Below are 22,109 nucleotides of genomic sequence, written 5' to 3'. Positions count from 1 at the left end.
GGTCACTGTCCGCCAGTACATGAGTTCTAGCTCGTCTTGGTTTAGCAGTGGTTGTTTTTTTGCGTTTCCACTTCACAATCACATCACGGAACTGTCGACTTGGGCAGTTTCAGAAGGGGTGAAATATCCATGATGTACGACGCACGTGATATCTAGTAACCAGTCCAGTCACTGACCTCTCCTGACCGACTTGTTCTATTTTTGTTGCCTTGCAAATAACAACACAATACTCTGAGGGTTTTCCCTTTCGTCACATCTAGTGATCGGTTATGCATTACATTGGGGTGTCTGGATACTTTTGGTCAGTGTGTGTGTAAGCGGGAGAAACTCTTGGAAGAACGGGTCGGTTCTTGAATGGGTCTAAATAAAGTATTCCTCAAGTAAGGAAGCAAACGTGGAGAACTTCACACATTGTGCAATATTTTCTGGTGGTTTTTGGATGTATGAAAAATCGCACTTCATTTTATTTTCTTGTTCAGAAAGTTTTAGGAGCTACGTTTAGCAAATCCGAGGACGGTCCTGTACATACTTTTCCTGTAATTAATTGGAAATCATTGGACACTAAAATTTTCGAAATATGTTGAGGTTCATAGCTGTAACTTGCCTTAATCATGTAATTCTTAATACTAACACTAAAATAAATTTTAAACGTAAGTATAAAAAGTTGCTCCAAATTTTGTCACAAAACTAATTGAAACTGTCAAATAATGTATCATTCTGAAAAGAGAAAAGAAAAGCTGAAAATGAGGGAACTTTTCACAAAAGTCGAGCAGATCATATAAATCTGATCCGTGTATTATTTTAAAACATTGAGTCTTCTGTGTTTTCACCATAGCAGATTCGTATTTTAGATAGATACCTGTAATAGTGGCGAGTTCTACACTGCAGCTTTAGAGAGTAGATTTTTCTTGCCAAGCGAAACTTCAGCATGGCAATAACGTAGCAGAAAGCGAGAATTTTAGCACTTTTTGTCAGCAGTGGTATTAAACTATGTTTCTTAGGTGGGTATAACCGTTGACAAAAAGAGCTTCATTTATTCAGAATACGTGCGTGATGGGAAAACTTTTTTTCTGATTTGCTCATAGCAGTCCTGCAGTAATAGATGAAACGTCGCGAGAGCGTAGGGTTTGATATCTCGGCAGTTGTTATGAGAAACCTTGACTAATTATGCAATGCATTTTCATGTTTCAATCTATTAGATTAACTGTCCAAATACATTTTCAGTGATTTCCATGGAGTAATTATTATTCAAGTACAAGCTAGAAATGCCGTAGAAGCGGGAATGACTGTCGAATAAGGAAAGGCTAATTGTTTTCACGTCCTTTTGAGATGGCAGAGACATCAGCAACTCTAATTAGATACTACATACTCAGAGTTACCTTGTGTCACCCAGTTCTAGTGATGGCTAACTCAAATAGCCGAGTATAGAATGACATACAGCATAAACTCCCTCCCGCCCATAGCTGGCTCAGAACTTCTGCCAATTTTTTTTCCATCCATTTGTACACATACCTCATGTATCACCTATGTTGCCACAGAAACAGAATAGTTCCCTGTACAATGAAAGACGACCATAGGATGTCTCCCACGTTCCTGGAAGTTCTGGAGAGAGAGAAAAATTACCCTACCCTGGAACACCTGTAGGCCTGTACGCCTATATCTCTACCTGAAAACATATTCCATAGTGGGAAGATGCCTTAAACTGTTTACAGAAGATGGATGATATCAGATCTAGAGATCCGGCAGCTAAATTTAGCAACCTATAGACAACATTCAAAAGGAACGGCTACAGCGAACGGTAAACGTATCGCTTTATTCTGCACGTGGTTCTCAAAGACAGGACGGCTAAGAAGAGAAGTTAATCCTTTCAAACCTCATTTTTTTCTAGAGAAAGGAAAGTTTTTTATAGTCTCATGCTCTTAGAAGAATTTTTAATTATTTTAGAATCAAGGTTTATACAAATATATGTAAATGTTTTCAAAATATACTTTGTACACATGGCTTCTTTTCTATGCAGTAAAAATAATTAATTTTGGTATATTCACTGTTGAAATAAATAAACCGATCATTCAATAGCTACCATGCAAAGTAGCTACAGTAACATTCAGTTATTCACTGGAATATAACTAAACAAATATTCCCATGTATTCTGATGGTCACTAGAAACTGCGTGATGCTACATTCACTTGCTGCCTTTTTTTATAGTGACAGACAAAAGGTGGCAGGACATGAGCGTGATGAATCATTCACTTATGTGTACATGAGGAAAAAATATTTCTGTAGCACCTAAACCACAGAAAAAATTAATGTACACAGATGTAGCCAATGCATAAGAAAGATGGACTACTGTCGTATAAAACTGAGACAAATCTGTGCCCTCTTAACTCTGAATGTCACCCATCTCCAAATAGCCTGGGTCTCCAGGAACCGGTTTCAGATCAACTAGCTGCACATTTCCCTGATGATGGAGAAATTTTCGTTTTAGTTTTAAGCGGCATATTTCAGTGTCCCTGAACACTTAAAGCAAAATGTCACATTAAAGGCTGAATAAATTTCTGAAAAATGCATCATTGAAATTAGAAAACACTAAATTGTTATTGATAGCATAACATTGCAACCTTACGTTGCCTAATTTAACTGTGTATAGTGACTGAAACAGAATACATTGTGTAAGCCATTGTATGTAGATCCATTTTTTTTAGAAAGGTGTTCAAAACATGTATTATATTCCAAATGAATAATCCAGGTACTATGTAAAATATATCAAAACAGATTGGTTGTGTTGTAAAAGTGATTACACGAGACAGATCATGTACTCACAGCACTTTCACTCTTAGGAAAGATGCGAAACTCGTTTAGGATATCAGAGAGAAACTTGCATTCTTCTTTATAAAGTAATGGGAAGCTATCAGTGAAAAATACTAGATAATTCTACAGTAGTTCAGTCTACATTGAGACTCAATAAAAGCTCTCAAAAGCGTCTACACAGGATCAGAGATGGTGATTGTTAGAAAGGAAGCCATTCAAAATTAGATATATGTTCGGTGTACAAAATTTATCTATAATTATTTTACCTATGGTGTTTCAAAAATATGAATACAGAATGGAAACAGCTGTACTTAAAATGAACCTAATATCGAATGTATAATAACTCCAGAATGAGATTTTCACTGTGCAGCGGAATGTGCGCTGACGTGAAACTTCTTGGCTGATTAAAACTGTTTGCCGGAGCGAGACTCGAAGTCGGGACCTTTGCCTTTCGCGGACAAGTGCTCTCCCATCTGAGCTACCCAAGCACGACTCACGCCCCGTCCTCACAGCTTTACTTCCGCCAGTAACTCGTCTCCTACTTTCCAAACTTCACAGAAGCTCTCCGGCGAGCCTTGCAGAACTAGCACTCCTGGAAGAAAGGAATTGCAGAGACATGGCTTAGCCACAGCCTGGGGGACGTTTCCAGAATGAGATTTTCACTCTGCAGCGGAGTGTGTGCTGATGTGAAACTTCCTGGCAGATAAAAACTGTGTGTCGGACCGAGACTCGAACTCGGGACCTTTGCCTTTCGCGGGCAAGTGCTCTACTCTGGAAAGTAGGAGACGAGATACTGGCGGAAGTAAAGTTGTGAGGATGGGGCGCGTGTCGTGATGGGTCGCTCAGATGGTCTGGTCATAGGGGAAACCTCGTCAGAGAGGTCCACCGCATAAGCGTCTAAGGAAGTGATTCCAGTGCTGGTTTCCCGTTGCTTTCAACTGATTATTATGAAATGATAATGAGGGCAACACAACACCCAGTCCCTGAGCGGAGAAAATCTCCGACCCAGCCGGGAATCGAACCCGGGCCTCTTGGCGAGACACACCGCCGCGCTGACCACTCAGCTTTCGGGGTGGACCATGAAAAGGCACGGAAAGTGTAAATTCGTTCAACTTCCTATGTCGCAGTTGTGTTTCCAAGGCGAACTGAACATTGAAGACTATTAACATTTATGAGAAAACACATAGGTGTTTATGAAATAAAATACAAGTAATAATAGAAACATGATATGTGTTACAAAGAAAGAAAATATTAAGAAGGTTACAGAAAGCAAAAATAATTATTTTGAAATGAATATGGCTTCAGTTGCCAGTGACTGTAGCGACGTGTATGTGAACTGCGTTTGCGTTAGTAAGTATGTATGTGTGTGTGTGTGTGTGTGTGTGTTTGTGTGTTTGTGTGTGTGTGTGTGTGTGTGTGTGTGTGTGTGTGTGTGCGCTCGCGCGCGTGCGTATGTGTGTATGTATGCCTGTTGTCTTTTTGCGTCAAAGGCCTTGTTGGCCGAATATTCATTTTGTGACAGTTCTTTTTTTGTGCCTATCTGCAGCTCAGAATCATCGCCATATGATCATTAGCAACTATCCTTTTCATAATATTGTTACATTCTGTCCTGGATTTTCCACTGTTTGAAATGAATTAGAACGTTACACAAGTCGATACAGGAAATTAAAAGTGAAAATAAGGAGAGAAATGCAAATAATGAGGTCGCCTAGAGTATTATAGAAAGAGCTGAATGAGTCATTCATTCATTACGTTCCAATTCAGGGAAGTATAAATAATACCAACCAAGGAAAAAAAGGTTCCTTCGACGAGGAAGAAAAGACAGATATATCACAACTACCACACAGTTCAATTGGTGATGGAATAAGCATAAGTAAGGGAGGAAGGAGAATTGAATTGTTTGCTTTCCGTGGGCAGGAAGGTCCCTGGAGGCGAATTCTGCATTGTTTAAATGAGAGTAATATCTCTTGGATGTCAGTTCCCATATCTATACTACATGTTTTATATATCAAGTTTCTATTTAATGTAATAAAAATCCAAAAACTCGGTACAGTGTAGAAATGGGTTTTTGTACATGTTACATCTGCCTACTATTGCACCGAATCGCACAAAATTATAAAACGCAGAGTACTACTTTACGCAACTAATAATTCATGGACTGTTCTCAAGTAGTTTGAATTAAATTAAAAACAAATCTATTGCATGGAAATGTAGTTGTTTTCATGATGACTTACTGTTTTTTGCGCAAAAGACACTGCTTATAATGTACGTATGTTTCATTAACTTCTTTACGTAAATTAGCACAATAATGATGTTGATTATTGTTTCACGCTATATTACAACCACATTTGACTCTGCTAAATTTGGGAGCAGAGGGAGACAATGTAATAAGTATCTATTGCATAAAACAGTCTGATTAATTTAAGAGACGCCTGCGAACATCTGCTTTCTAGACTTTTATTTGACGATGATGGAGGAACCAGGTTTTTTTGAACGGAAATTTTGTTTGAGGAATGTGGAACATAGCACTGTGTACATTTTACAAGCCATGAAGACCAAATAAGTGAATTTACCGTATGTCATCAGAACTTAAATTTGAAGAAAGATCGAGATCGACATTATTAGAGAAGGATGAGTAGCTCAACAGGCACTCGATGCGAGAAGTAATGAGCTGTGGACAGTTCCTACACAGACCCGATCTCATTTATGGCGTGTACCAAAAAAATAGATTCTCAAGGAATACTTCAAAACTAAAAGTATTTGCCCGGATTAGTGAGAAGATTAAAGATGAAGAAGAGGAAGGAAGTGGTGTTAACGGTCGCCTCACGTTAATCAAATCCACTTTTCTCAACAGGTAAGCTAAGTGATGTACATACCTTCATCTCCTCCTGATGAACTACTTGGCTGGTAAGAGACGTAGGCGTTGTGTCGGCTGCAGTTGTAACGTTAACGGTAGAGGAATTGGTGTATTCACTGGACGAAGTAGCAGATTCTGGAATATGTCTTTCGAGATACATACAATACTGATTAGTAAGAAAATGTGTCCAAAGAAGTCCTCTCAACGCCTTCGGTTCCCAGCATCTTCTACTTTTGTTGTCGGCTGTCCGTCGGAGCCACTTCCCTATTTCTTTTAGCATTTTGCATGAGCAAATGAACGGATTTTCACCTAATAGTAGTTCTTCATAATCTAAAGATATCGCAACCTCCGTTAACTTATTGTAACTCAGATCCAGAATCATTTTAGAAGCATTTTCACTTATCACGGAGTCGGTAAAAAACGTCAGAGCATTGCCAGACATATTTAAAAAGTAAATTTCGGGCAGGATTATGGAACTGATAGCTGTTATCTTGTTGGAAGATAAGTCCAACACTGAGAGCTGTGGCATTTCTCCGAAGGTGTCTTGGTCCAAGTTTTCGATAGCGTTATTGGACAGGTTCAAGACGCGGATACTCGGGAGCGATAGACTGAAGGTCTTTAGTTTATTGTACGACAGGTCCAGTACTGACAGGTTGCTCATTGCGCGAAACGTCACATCGTGCACTTCACTGATAGAATTGAAGGAGGCGTTCAGACGTTGGATGGCGGGTGTGTCGAGGGAGAGCCGGACCAGGCCGCAGTGGGTGACGTCCACCGATAGGAGGCTGCTGCTGGACACGAGTGGCAACTCGTCGTCCTCAATACTCGCGCCCCAACGGGTGTTGTGGCTTAGATCGAGGTGACGCACCTCGGCGCAAGACGTTAGAAGATCTCCCGGCAGTTGGCCTTCCAGCAGATTGTACGACAAGTTGAGATCCGACAACCCTGTCAAATCCTTAAATGTCCCATTGGCCAGCGAGCGAAGTACGTTGTGAGACAGATCTATTGCAACGAGTTGTGGCATGGAGGTGAAAGTTTCCGGTAGAAGTTCTCCAATAGAGTTCCAGGAGGCGGTGAGCCGCTGGAGGGCTGGAGTGTCAGTGGACAGGTCGACGAGTCCACAGTGGCTGAGATCCAGGGACCGGAGCGTGGCGCTGGTCACTAATGCAGCGCTGGTGGTGTTGTCAGGGACTATCCCCAGTCCCAGGTTGTGGCTCAAGTCCAGGTGGCGCATGACGCTGTTCTTCGTGAAGAGGTCAACAGGCAGCGGACCCTCCAGTATGTTGTGCGACAGGTCCACGGTGGACAAACTGGGCGTCTCTCTGAATTCGTCACCGAGCAGAAAACGCACCCGGTTGTGATCGAGAAGAACCACCTGTTTGACAGAAAGCATTTTCAGTACGCATCCAAAGTGCAGCCGCTTTACATTTCACATTTCTTATCATCTGACTAAGAATTTAATGTCCCGCGATAAAATGTGACGTGCTCCAATAAATTCACGTTTCTAAATTAAAATGGAAATTTTAAATACACTGACGGCAAAAATCACAACACTAAAAGGAACTGTTCGACATAAACGAAAGTTGGTAGGCGTGTTTCTACACCTGAAAAATGTTGTCTGTTCAGATTTCTCGCCAGTCGCATAAGCGTGGCTCCAGCAGCGTGGCGAGTTGATGCCAATCAAGGTTGCCTTTAAAGCAATAAAGACGCCGTTATCAGCACCTCACGGAGTTTGAACGAGGTCGTGAAGTAAAGCTACGAGTAACTGAATGTTCCTTCTGCGATACTGCAGAAAGACTTGCAGGAATGTGGACAATTTACATGACTGTTGGCAGCGGTGATCACAAGAACGTACGGTCGAAAGAAGAACAGGCTCCAGACGGTCTCGTGGCACTACCGAGAGGAAAGACCACCGTGTTTAGCGAATGGCTCTGGCGCATCGTACTGCATCTGCAGCAACTATGTGACCAGCAGTTGGCACTGCAGTGACACAACCAACCGTTACAAACCGGTTACTTCAAGGACAGCTCCGAACCAGACGCCCTGGAGCATTCGTTCATTCCACTGACCCTAAACCACCACCATTTCAGTCTTAAATGGTGTCAAGCGAGAGCTCATTGGAGGGCAGGGTGGAGGTCCGTTGCATTTTCTAATGAAAGCTGGTTCCGCATCGGTGCCAGTGTCGGCCGCGTGTTGGTTGGTTAGAAGGCCAGTTGAGGCGCAGCAAACAACCTGTCTACGTGGTGGACACAGTTATGGTCTGGGATGCGATTTCGTAAGATAGCAGGAGTACTCACATGGGGAGGGGGGTGGGGGGCGGGGAAGCGGATTCCGACAAGATCAACAGGATACCTCTGTTGAACACAACGCGCTCTACAGAGTGTCGACATGTTGCCTTGGCCTGTTCAGTCACCAAATCCGCCTCTAATCGAGGACATGTGGGGCATCACTGGACGAAAGCTTCAGTGTCATCCACAAACAGTGTTAACGGTCACTGTATTGATCGACTAAGTGCAACAGACGTGGAACTGCAGCCCAGAAACTGACATCCAACAACTGTACAGCACAATGCATCCGCGTTTGCATGCTTGCATTCAACTCTCTGTCGGTTATACCTGTTTTCAGTGCACCAGCATTTCACCTGTGATCTTGTAATTTCTTTTACTGAAAGACAATTGAATTTCCAAAATTTCATTACTCTATATTAATTTTTTGTGTTGGGATTTTCTTTATGTCAATGTATGTCGATTGCACTTGTGAAGGCAACGCAACCAACAACCATGCATCTCTAAACTCAGTGAAGGAGCAGTAGCAACAACATGCTAACTATAGAAAACGCACAGGTTCAAACAAACATTCCCAGAACTAATTAACAAGTGATTGTATTTGTTAAAGCTGTATAGTTTTAATGCTACTCATGTAAAACAAGTAAATCAAGTGACTATTCGCGATCTCTCCTTCATAATACACTTTTACTTCGTTTCTCTGAATCAGTATTTTCTCTCCGTTTCTCGCTTTCGCTTCTTACTATCTATGCGGTATGGGAGGAAGAGTTCTATCCCTGCCTCTTGAACTAGTTAAACAAGAAATAAATAGACAAGTAAATGAAGAAGAAATGTTTATGTGCAGGACTGATCCAGCCACTAAATGCGACTTATTGTCTTGATATGTTAATTTTTGCCTAAGGCAGCTTATTCATTGTAGGCTAATCATATACTAATGGTTTTTACCTAACATTATTCTGTGAACACTGAAGCTCTAGTGCTCGATCAAATGAAACTTAGAGTATTTTTCTGGAGTGTGGAAGAAAAATTTTAACACTTATTGTTATTATTATTAGTAGCAGTAGTAACCGTAGCAGTATTCGTAACAATAACTATACTGATCTAAAATCGTAATAATATTATAATAATGACAATATGAATACTTAGATTTGGGCCATCGCCGATTTCCTAGTGCAGTTGAGCCAGACTCCAACTTTAATTAGCCCCAAGACGCCACGATGACAGAACATTATTGTTCACTTTGCTATAGCACAGACTATGTAATATATTAGTCCCGACCACGCTGTATAGTCTTCAGGCTGCCCGTTAGAGATGCAAACGCCGGCTTCTGGCACCCAGTGGATTTGGCTTTCATCCAGCCTGGAGCTGATGAGTTTGTGTTTCCCTATAGTGTCTTACACGGTTGTGGTGGGAACCTACTGGGTTAGATGAGAGGTCACCCATAAACGCAGTTGGTTCCCCGTGCCTGCTACAATTATCTTGTGGTAAGTTCTAACAGAATGCAGCAATTCCTAAGGAGTGTTATTGTAAATAAAATGACCAAAGAGAATGCCTGCGTTCTGCTGCTGAGGCAGACTGGCTGAAAGGTCGAAGTATACACATAAAAAAAAAAGTTTTGGGTCACCCTGGTTCCCAGAGCTCCTGAAAATAGACGTTGACTGTGGATGTTGTACCACAGACACAGTCCCTTCGACTGTTCAGAGATGTCACTAAACCCGCCCAAAGATGTTAACAACAATGTACGAGCAGTGCCTATTAGACGGAGGGGGTCCGACAGCCGATCAGTTCCAGTCATTCCACCAATAAGGAGGTTGTCTGTAGTTCATCCATGCCTAGACGGTCAATACCGCGGTTCGATCGCGTCCGCATTGTACCAGGAAGGGCTCTCAACAAGGGAAGTGTCCAAGCGTCTCGGAGTGAACCAAAGCGATGTTGTTTGGACATGGAGGAGATACAGAGAGACAGGAACTGTCGATGATATGATTCGCTCAGGCCGCCCAGTGGCTACTACTACAGTGGATGACCGCTACCTACGGATTATGGCTCGGAGGAACCGCGACAGCAACGCTACCACGTTGAATAATGCTTTACGTGCAACCACAGGACGTCGTGTTACAACTCAAACTGTGCGCAATAGGCTGCACGATGCGCAACTTCACTCCCGGCGTCCATGGTGAGGTCCGTCTTTGCAAACATGACATCATGCAGCGCGGTACAGATGGGCCCAACAACATGCCGAATAGACTGCTCAGAACTGGCATGAAGTTTTCTTCACCGATGAGTGTCGCATATGCCTTCAATCAAACAATCGTCAGAGATGTTTTTGGAGGCAATCTGGCCAGGCTGAACGCCTTAGACACACTGTGCAGCGAGTGCAGCAAGTTGGAGGTTCCCTGCTGTTTTATGGTGGCATTATGTGGGGCCGACGTACGCCGCTTGTGGTCATGGAAGGCGCCGTAACGGCTGTACAATACGTGAATGCCATACCCCGACCGATCTTGCAACCATATCGGCAGCATACTGGCGAGGCATTCGTATTCATGGACGACAATTCGCGTCCCCATAGTGAGCATCTTGTGAATGAGTTCCTTTAGGATAACGTCATTGCTCGACTGGAGTGGTCAGCATGTTCTACAGACATGAAGTCATTCGAACATGCTCCGTATAGACTGAAAAGGGCTGTTCATGGACAATGTGACCCATCAACCACTTTGAGGGATCTACGCCTAATCGCCGTTGAGGAATGGGACAATCTGGACCAATAATGCCTTGATGAACTTGTGGATTGTACACCACGACGAATACAGACATGCATCAATGCAAGAGGACGTGCTACCGGGTATTAGAGGTACCGGTGTGTACAACTGTCTGGACCTCCATCTCTGAAGGTCTCGCTGTATATTGGTACAGCATGCAATGTGTGGTTTTCATGAGAAATAAAAAGATCGGAAATGATGTTTATGTTGATCTCTGTTCCAGTTTTCTGTACAGGTTCCGGAACTCTCGGAACCGAGGTGATGTAAAACATTTTTTTGAAGTGTGTATTTAAAACCCTTTGTCGGCAATCATTGTGAGTGGAAGGGTCGTGGTTTCTCTGGAGTGAAAACTGTGTGTCGATTGTATTACTGATTTCTGAATTAGGAAGTTTGTGATCGACCATTATCCACGAAGCATTTCACCTTTTACGGATGGAAGAGGGATTACGCTGCACAGGTGCCAAATTTCGATTATTCGTTTTTCGATTTTTGCATTCAGTGCGCGGTTTAGAATGGATGGTTGGAAGAAAGTAACCTGTGTGAGGCTGTTGAGTCATGAACGAGATGGATATGGTGTTGAACAGAAAATTTTGGACAATAATGAGGCCCAACCGCATTAACAATGTTGAAGCAAGAGCTCCTACCTTCAGAGACACACCTGACAAACGTACATGTCTTGGGTGAGAAAGATTTCGTACATAAACGTGTTGGTTGGCAAAGGCCCACAAGCAGTGACTCAAATTTAGCTGGAAATATGAAAATTACATTAAAATTCGTATTACAATCAATTCACAAAGAGGTTGAGCATTCCAGTAAAACATGTAACTACGTAGATTTATGACATCCACCTTACGAAAGCCATTACAAAATCATTAGCATACCATTGCTATGGTCAGTACTTCTAATATTCTACTAGACTCTCTTTGCACGTGACTCGCAGTAATTCTGTCCACAAAAATATCACTAATAGAACAAAACATAAATGTGTTAAGATTTAGCTGCCGGAAATGAGTTTCAACAGTGCTAAACTATACCAAGACGGCTTACCACTCCCCCTTTTTCTGTCCACCAGGCCTGCATGAGAAGCCAAAGCCAACAGATATCCGCTAGAAGTAAACTTTGCCATCTTTCCCTGGGAAGTGAGACAGAATGCTATTCAAATGGCACTTTCTGCTAGAGCAGAATTTCTCAAGGAGCGCCAGTCAAAGGATCACCTTCCCCCACAATGTCTAATTTTGCTGTTCCTTTACGTGCATTAGATTCTGGTCACATTGTCTCAGTCAGACTTGCGTCTGTCTTCAGGGACTACTTCTCTCTTCTAAACGTTACTTTTCATTGTTGTTGAATTGCTTCAGTTATCTCTGTTCTGTAATTTGCTAGGACCGTGTTTGGAGCGCAGCATTTTGCTATTCGTGGCCTTATGGGAGGTCATTTAAGAAAATGAGCTACGTTACCGATCTGCAAGTGACATCACTAACTGCTCACAGCATCCGTCCTGCCCAACGCAGGTTATCCATTGCATAGCATCCAAGTGCCTAGCTTCTACAATGTTATTTAGTAGCTCAAAAGAGGACTGAATCGTTACATCCTTCATAATAATCAGAATATCTCAACGAATGAAAGCACAAGCTTTCAGTAAAAAATAATAAACTGATGGTGTGTGTTTCAATATGTAAGCCAGTTCTTCGGAAGCACTCCTGTTTTAAACTGAACTAGTTCTAAAGTGACGAATATTATTAATGTAGTTGATACGAATTACTCTATCAAATTATCAAAATATAATCACAACCTCGCTCCATTGCGCTGTAGGTGATATTAATCCAACAAAGCGAGTTTGTTTTCGTGGAATAGAACTGTTCTGGTTAGATATTGTGAGCTCTTATTCTGTTTTTATCTTTGTGGAGACTACTGGCTAAAGCTACTAGGAACAACGGCAAGCACTGTATTGATTTTTAACAATGTACATTTTCTAGTCCAGTGGCTTGATCTAGAAATAATTCTGAAAGCAGTAAGAAAGTTAAAGATCGTTAACCGATGCTACTGGGATAGTGACGATCTTAACCCCATCCCGCAGTTCCAAGTAACATTGGCGACGTTTATTAACACAGTTGTCTGAATTCGAAGTCTGTCAAGGACATTTCATCCCAGAACAGAATAAAAAAATAGTCCCCCATCCTCGTCTAAAATAAAGGTTTTCTGGAAGCTTCTCTTCGTTGTAAGGAAGTTGAAGGTACTAAAAATACCCTCCCAATTAGTCCCAATTGGGACTCCCTTTGTCCCACTAGCAGCTCGCCTATTAATTGACTGTGAAGTCCCTGGCACTTGCATCAGTCATTACTCGAACAATCTGCGCTGCTACACGGAACATTGACTTTTAGTCATCATGTGGGGCAGCTGCAGTGTTCTTCCGGGAAAAGCCACTTCCCGCATCAGAAGTGCAGCTCGCTCTCTATTATATAGAAAGACTTTATCTTCCCAGCGTTTCCCCTCCAGCAATCTTATATGACAAGGCAGGGGCTGGAGAAAAATATGGGAACACCAAAAACGGACGTCACCACGCCTAATGCGGTGTAGGAAACCCATTGACACCCAAACCAACATCCAGTCTTCTCGGAATGGATAAATACAGGTTCTACATGGTTTTCAGGAGAATATTATTCTACTCTTCCTTGTCATTGGAGACGGCTTCAGGTGAAGATGGTGAAGGTGGATAGCGATCACGTACCCTTCTCTCCAAAGTACGTCACAAGGGCTCAATTATACGAGGGGCGTTCAGAAAGTAAGCTCCGATCGGTCGCGAAATGGAAACGACTATGAAAATCCGATAAAGCTTTGCACAGATGTGTTGGGTAGTGTCTCTAGTATAACCCCAGTTAGCATCACGTCGCTCTTCTCATTTCTGAGCTCGCAGTGAGTGCGTAAAGATGTCTAGAAAATAGTGTCTGCCGCCAAGTACGAGGGCCTGGTGAGAAATTTCGCCTGAAGCTATGCAGCTAACATTACATAACTGTCGTGCTGTTTCGTCTTCACGACAATTCTCAGCCGCATTCTGCAGGGGCAATGAAGATGCTCCTGCATCGTTTTTAAATGGAAATGTTAGATTACCCACAATACAGTCCGCAATTGTCTCCCCCTGAGTTTCATCTCTGGTCACATGAACCGCTGTCTTTGAAGACATCATTTTGACACAGACAACGAGGTGTAGGCCAGCGTGGAGAATTGGCGGAAAGCACTGGCGGCTGCCTTCTATGATGAGGCTATTGAAAAGTTGGTACAACGCTATGACAAAAGTCTAAGTCAGAACGGCGACTACGTAGAGAAGTAGCTGAAAGGTGTAGCTAATTGTTACAAGTAAAACATTTCTGATGTTCACTGTGGTTTCAATTTGGCAATCAATCGGAGCTTACTTTCTGAACAGGCCTCGTATATAGATCTGGTTTCTGTGGTGTCCAGGGGAGAAGGCACAACTCATCCGCGTGCACTTCCTGTTTCACTCTTCGGACGGCCCGCGAGTTGGAAACAGTCTGCATCAAGATTCACCCAACCAAATGACTTTCTTCCATTGCTTCATAGTCCACGTTTTGTGGTTTCAGCACCGCGTTTTCCTGTTACAGTCATTTGCGCCACTGATGTTTCGGAATTCCAACCCGCCACACAGTGCGCTGCTTGTGACGTAGAGGATGGTGTTTTTACACTTACCCTGTATGCGGTAATAGTATTCTATATGTTGCCTCTTGAAATACCAAACACTTTGGCTACCTTTGTTACGGAAGCACCCAACATGTGAGCACCAACAATTTGCCCTCATTCAGAGCCACTTAGCTCCGATATAACACACTCACAGCTATACGGAACACTGTACTGGCCACGACGTAAACTTGCTACGTGCTGAGGACACTAACGCTCTGTGCGGCTGGTCCCGGCGGAGGTTCGAGTCCTCCCTAGGGCATGGGTGTGTGTGTTTGTCCTTAGGATAATTTAGGTTAAGCAGTGTGCAAGCGTAGGGACTGATGACCTTAGCAGCTAAGTTCCGTAAGATTTCACACACATTTGAACACATTTTTCAACACTAACGCCGTACGTGGTCAAATACAACAGCGCACCGTGCAGCTTTGGTTAGCATCTGCATCTATGTTCAACTGTCCGTTTCTCGCGGTGTTTCCATACTGTTTTTCAACCCCTGTAACTTCACTGTGAATACTAACTTCCAGTTATTACCTGAATTTATATGTGAAACATGTTCCGATAAATAGTGGCAGACACTTAGACGTACATATGTCAGACACTCAGAACGGTATCAAACGTTTGACTTCGATAGATTATCAAAAAAAAGCACTGATTTAGTTCGTGCTGTCTGCTGTCGTCCAGTACAATATGCGAAAATGCTAGTTAAAAGTAGCACCAGAACCACGGAGCACAGGAAAAGCGTATCTGTGAGTAGTTTTTTATACATCTCACGTAGTTGAGTTGGTAGTGCATGATGAGGTATCAAAGGTCCCGCATACAAACCTCTGATTACAATTCTTTTTAACTATTTACGCGTGAAACTGTTACACGGAAGAACGTTTTCCTGACATGCAAAAGCTCTTTTCGAAGTTTGTAGCAATATTCTTTTGGCAGTCTGCTTTCGCTTCGTTAGTCGAAAGCAGTAAATCTATAGAGTACATTTCTGCAGATAGGTGTGGCATTCTTTCGCGCATATGGATGCTACTTTCAACTACCGGAGCGAAAGCAGACTGTCAAAAGAATATTGCTACAAAATCCGAAGTCCTTTTACATGTCAAGGAAGTGTTCTCCCATGTAACAGTTTCACGCCAAAACATTTAAAAATAATTGTCATCAGTGGGGTTTGAACGCGGGACCTTTGATTCGCTACCTGACGCTCTACTAACCCAACCACGTGACATCTACAAAGGAACTGCACACTGATCGCTATTCCTGTGCTCAGTAGTTTTGTTGTTACTTTTTTTTTAATTAACGTTTGCAATGTTCTACTGGACGACAGCACATAACACGATCTAAATCGGTGTTTTGGTTGACACTCTTTCGACATACAAAGTTTGGTACCGATTGAGTGGCTGATATCTGGAGGTTTGAGTGTGAGTAGTGTTTGAATGGTGTGATGTTGTCAGTGACCAATGTAATGTTCGTGGGGAAGGGACTGGATTGGTAAATGCAAGTTATTTAAATATGAGAACACTAAAAGTCTTAGGAACAAGGAACCGCCCCAAACAAACGCTTCCGACATTGTCAAAGGTTCGGTGGGGGGTCTAATTTGCCACACGAGCCGCACATGGCTTCTCGTCGCAAGAGTGGATAAGACTACCGTCGATGCCTCGGGAGGAAGGAACGCTACAACGAAAGAAGTCCTCATATTTAAATATGAGAATACTAAAAGTCTTAGGAACAAGACACCGCCCCAAACAAACGTTTCCGAATTTGTCAAAGGTTCGATGGGGGGTCTAATTTGCCTCACGAGCCGCTCATGGCTTCTCGTCGCAAGAGTGGATAAGACTAACTCGATGCCTCGGGACGAAGGAACGCTACAAGGGAAGAAGTCGACGTACTTGAAGCTTGTAGAATTCGTTGCCGACGAACACGTCCGGCAGCACGGAGTGCACCAGCGGGTAGGCGAGGTGCAGGTCTGCGACGTCGGAGGCGACGCAGCGCGGGACCCTGGAGAGGCCGCCGTGGCTGCAGAAGGCCGTCTGCGGGGTGGAGGGCCGGGGCCTGCACAGGCAGTTGACGGGGTGCACGTGGCCGCCAGCAGCGCCAGCCGCCGAAGCCGCCAGCGCCACCAGCACGGCCGTCACCAGGGGAAACATTTCCCCTCGCCGCCGCGAAAATCGCCGAGTGTCACCATCCGTTGCTAATCGGTGACTCACGTTCATCGGTCACCATCGTCATGAAGAGAGACTGGTGGGTTGGTGTGTGACATGTCTGGAGAAGTAAAACATTTCAAATAAGGGATTTTGAAAGATGTAAGACTGTAACCGAGGTTCTTTTATTCATTTCTTATTTTCTTTTTCCCCCACTGCGGCTGCTGTTACTTTTAGTGACGTTGCCCGGGGTCCGGGCAACCTGGAGGTGGACCACTGTGCCCTCTTTTCTGAATAGTATTTTGCAGTTTTACTTACTTATTTACAAATAAATATATACAGATATAACATACAAATTATAATGTACATTTCTTACAGTTAGAGAAATTACTGATAAAATTAAGTTGAAAAAAATTGTGTTTTCTTACCTTAAGCATGGTTATGTTAAGTGATATACACTGAAGCGAGAACAAACTGGTATATGCATGCGTATTCAAATACAGAGATATGTAAACAGGCAGAATACGGCGCTTCCGTCGGCAACGCCTACATAGAACACGTGTTACGAGACCATTGCTTTTCACAATATACCGGGTGATGAAAAAGTCAGTATAAATTTGAAAACTTAATAAACCACGGAATAATGTAGATAGAGAGGTAAAAATTGACACACATGCTTGGAATGACATGGGGTTTTATTATAACCACCCCATATTGCTAGACGCGTGAAAGACCTCTTGCGCGCGTCGTTTGGTGATGATCGTGTACTTAGTCGCCTCTTTCGTCATGCTTGGCCTCCCAGACCTCAAAAATGGTTCAAATGGTTCTGAGCACTATGGGAATCAACTTCTGAGGTCATTAGTCCCCTAAAACTTAGAACTAGTTAAACCTAACTAACCTAAGGACATCACACACATCCATGCCCGAGGCAGGATTCGAACTTGCGACCCTAGTGGTCTCGCGGTTCCAGACTGCAGCGCCTAGAACCGCACGGCCACTTCGGCTGGCTCCCAGACCTCAGTCAGTGCGATTATTGGCTTTGGGGTTACCTGAAGTCGCAAGTGTATCGAGATCAACCGACATCTCTACGGATGCTGAAAGACAACATCCGACGTCAATGCCTCACCATAACTCCGGACATGTTTTATAGTGCTGTTCACAACATTATTCCTCGACTACAGCTATTGTTGAGGAATGATGATGGACATATTGAGCATTTCCTGTAAAGAACATCACCCTTGCTTTGTCTTACTTTGTTATGCTAATTATTGCTATTCTGATCAGATGAAGCGCCATCTGTCGGACATTTTTTGAACTTTTTTTGGTTCTAATAAAACCCCATGTCATTCCAAGCATGCGTGTCAATTTGTACCTCTCTATCTACATTATTCCGTGATTTATTCAGTTTTCAAATTTATACTGACTTCTTGATCACCCGGTATATAAATGACGTAGTAGATACTGTCGGAAGTTCCATGCGGCTTTTTGCGGATGATGCTGTAGTATACAGAGAAGCTGCAACATTAGAAAATTGCAGCAAAATGCAGGAAGATCTGCAACGGATAGGCACTTGGTGCAAGGAGTGGCAACTGACCCTTAACATAGACAAATGTAATGTATTGCGAATATACAGAAAGATGGATCCTTTATTGTATGATTATATGATAGCGGAACAAACACTGGTAGCAGTTACTTCTGTAAAATACCTGGGAGTATGCGTACGGAACGATTTGAAGTGGAATGATCATATAAAATTAGTTGTTGGTAAGGCGGGTGCCAGGTTGAGATTCATTGGGAGAGTCCATACAAAATGTAGTCCATCAACAAAGGAGGTGGCTTACAAGACACTCGTTCGACCTATACATGAGCATTGCTCATCAGTGTGGGATCAGTACCAGGTCGGGTTGACAGAAGAGACAAGAAGATCCGAAGAAGAGCGGCGCGTTTCGTCACAGGGTTATTTGGGAAGCTGATAGCGTTACGGAGATGTTTAGCAAACTCAAGTGGCAGACTCTGCAAGAGAGGCACTCTGCGTCGCGGTGTAGCTTGCTGTCCAGGTTTCGAGAGGGTGCGTTTCTGAATGAGGTATCAAATATATTGCTTCCCCCTACTTATAACTCCCGAGGAGATCACGAATGTAAAATTAGAGAGATTCGAGCGCGCACGGAGGCTTTCCAGCAGTCGTTCTTCCCTCGAACCATAAGCGACTGGAGGAGGAAAGAGAGGCAATGACAGTGGCACGTAAAGTGCCCTCCGCCACACACTGTTGGGTGGCTTGCACAGTATAAATGTAGATGTAAATGTAGATGTGTATGGCGCAGTTGTTATATCGGTTACTGCTACTACAATGGCGGGTTATCAAGATTTAAGTGAGTTTGAACGTGATGTTATAGTCGGCGCACTAGCGATGGACACAACATGTCCGAAGTAACGATGATGGGTGATTTTTCGGTACGACCATTTCACGAGTGTACCATGAATATCGGAACTCCTGTAAAACATCAAATCTCTGACACCGCTCCGGCTAGAAAAAGAACCTGCAAGAACGGCACCAATGACAACTGAAGTGAATCTTTCAACGTGACAGAATTGCAACCCTTCCGCAAATTGGTACAGATATCAATGCTGGACCATGAACAAGTGTTAGCGTCCGAACCATTCAACGAAACATCATCGATATGGGCTTCCGAAGCCGAAGGCCCACCCGTGTACTCTTGATGACTGCACGACACAAAGCCTTAAGCCTCACCTTGCCCCGTCAACACCGACATTGGACTGTTGATGACTGGAAACATGTTGCCTGGTCGGACGAGTCTCGTTTCAAATTGTATCGAGCGGATGGAGGTGTACGGGTATGGAGACAACCTCATGAATCCATGGACCCTGCAAGCCAGCAGGGACTGTTCAAGGTGGTGGAGGCTCTGCAATTGTGTGGGGAGTGTGCAGATGGATTGCTATGGGACCCCCGATACGTCTAGATACGACTATGAAAGGTGACACGTACGTAAGCATCCTGTCTGATCACCTGCATCCATTCATGTCCATTGTGCATTGCGACGGACTTCGTCAATTCCAGCAGGACAATGCGACTCACCACACACCTAGGATTGGTGCAATGTGGCTCCAGAAACGCTCTTCTGAGTTTAAACACTTTCGCTTACCGCCACACTCCAGAAAGATGAACGTTATTGAGTATATCTGGGATGCCTTGCAGCTTGCTGTTCAGAAGAGATCTCCAACCCGTCGTATTCTTGTGGATTTATGGAGGGATCCCTGCAGGATTTATTGAGTCAGTTCTCTCAGCACTGTTTCAGACATTTTTCGAGTCCATGTCACGTCGAGTTACGGCACTTCTGCATGCTCGCGGGGACCCTATACGATATTAGGCAGGTGTACCAGCTTCCTTTGCTCTTCAGTGCGTTAATGTATTATATTACTTTAACTAGTAATCTTGAAATTTTCTACATTTATATTATTGGAGTATAGACCTTAATTTGCAGTAGATTGTTATTTATTGCTTAAGCTTTCTGTGCCTCTTGCAATTCTTATTTTTAGCGAGAACTTACTGTATATGCAGTTGTGTTTACTGCTTTCTTGATATACATTAGTCCTTAAATCCTGAGTGCTCTCATTTACAGTTTTAATTGCCTCCTAAGTACCAAGTGATATAATCTCATTGGACGTCCAATAACGCCATTTTAAAATAATTCTTGTGGAACTCTCTCTCGAATAAACTGAACTTGAAAGATAAACCTAATACAGTCATTACTTTGGCCATCGTGCTGTTACTGAAACATTATAAAACCTGACATTTCTTAAATTAACTTTAATTTATCTTAAGTGAATAAAGCCATTATGGTTATCACTGTAAAAGATAATCTTAGGGGCTGTAGTCATGGACTGTGCGGCTGGTACCGACGGAGGTTCGAGTCCTCCCTCGGGCATGGGTGTGTGTGTTTGTCCTTAGGATAATTTAGGTTAAGTAGTGTGTAAGTTTAGGGACTGATGACCTTAGCAGTTAAGTTCCATAAGATTTGACACACATTTGAACATTTTTTGTACATTTGATAATCTTATTGAAAAAGCTAAGTTTTACTTCCTGTCTGTATGTGACATTGTTAAGTCCTGTGTTTGTCCAAAAATCCTTAATTATAATTAGGACGTCAGAGCAATAAAACTTTCGCTAGTGCATTTACTGTAATTGTTATAACGTCAGAACTGTAAAACTTTTGGTAAGATAGGATCTAGAAAGTTCTAAGTAATACATTTCAGAATTAATTTTCATAACGCGGGCTATCACAGTGATAATGGAAATTTCTTAAACCGTATTCTTCAGTGCAGTGGGGTGTTTAACACATTACATTATAACATCTATTTACATTATAACATCTACATTATAACATCTACTACATATACATATAAAGAAAAACCGAAATGTTTGCCACATTTACAGACTGCTAAAATGTATGGCAACGTCGGCTATCCACTATTTCGAGTCTATTTACAATCTTTGTGCTGTTAAAATTTCAAGATTGTTTACGTCTTCACTATGCATCGTCTTGGTAGCCTCTATTAGTGCCATTTCCTTGGGCGAGTTGTTGATCTCAGGATGGTTGGTTGGTTGTTTTTGGGGAAGGAGACCAGACAGCGAGGTCATCGGTCTCATCGGATTAGGGAAGGACGGGGAAGGAAGTCGGCCGTGCCCTTTGAAAGGAACCATCCCGGCACTTGCCTGGAGCGATTTAGGGAAATCATGGAAAACCTAAATCAGGATGACCGGACGCGGCATTGAACCGTCGTCCTCCCGAATGCAAGTCCAGTGGATGGGTTGTTCGGAGGTGAGATTTAACTGGAAGGAAAGGAATACTTGAAAAGTAGGTACTCAATACAGCAAAACTATGGAGAGCCACGAGTGTAACAGCCGGCCGGTGTGGCCGTGCGGTTCTAGGCGCTTCAGTCTGGAACCGCGTGACCGCTACGGTCGCATGTTCGAATCCTGCCTCGGGCATGGATGTGTGTGATGTCCTTAGGTTAGTTAGGTTTAATTAGTTCTAAGTTCTAGGCGACTGATGACTTCAGAAGTTAAGTCGCATACTGCTCAGAGCCATTTGAACCAGTGTAACAGAGAGGAGAAAAGCGTTTGAAAGAGCTCATAAGAAGAGTGGAAGGGAAAAAGGGAAAGCGCGAAGATGTTGGGGGTCGAGAAGATGATAATATGAAGGAGATACCAGTAGTCCTACAGAGGCTATAACAAAAGAAGAGAAGAGGACGGAACCTAGAAATGTGAACAAACAAACACACACACACACACACACACACAAGCGCGCACGACTGGTTTCACTTACTCGCAGGTGAATGGTGGTGGACGCCCAAACAATACTGAGTAGCGTTTCTGTCACCGTCAGAGGGTGGTACGGGACTACAAGTCCCACCGCCACACCCCCAAAGTGAATTGCAGTGACGCAGTCACTGCCTTGTGGAAAATTACTGTCCCACCAACACAGTTAGACCGGTGATGCTGTATTGTAACATATCACGCCGGCCTACAAGTCCATTTAAAAACAAAAAACCATCCGCCAAATTT

The 22,109-nt window shown here is 43.1% G+C and overlaps 1 protein-coding gene across 1 annotated transcript in view; it reads right to left on the bottom strand.

Moving 5' to 3' along the window:
• The window catches only part of LOC126481925 (insulin-like growth factor-binding protein complex acid labile subunit), a 45,013-nt gene that overhangs the window by 9,303 nt on the left and 13,601 nt on the right, over positions 1-22,109 (bottom strand). The window contains exons 2-3 of the mRNA XM_050105885.1: positions 16,274-16,646; positions 5,685-7,040 (exon numbers count right to left, since the gene is read on the bottom strand). Coding sequence (XP_049961842.1) covers positions 5,685-7,040; positions 16,274-16,597 — 1,680 coding nt within the window. The 5' untranslated portion in view covers positions 16,598-16,646. The remainder of the gene's footprint in view (positions 1-5,684; positions 7,041-16,273; positions 16,647-22,109) is intronic.

This window comes from Schistocerca serialis, chromosome 5, assembly GCF_023864345.2.
Source record: "Schistocerca serialis cubense isolate TAMUIC-IGC-003099 chromosome 5, iqSchSeri2.2, whole genome shotgun sequence".
Taxonomy (NCBI): Eukaryota; Metazoa; Arthropoda; class Insecta; order Orthoptera; family Acrididae; genus Schistocerca; species Schistocerca serialis.
The sequence above is the reverse complement of the archived record's forward strand: the minus strand, read 5'-3'. Positions and strand labels throughout refer to the sequence as shown.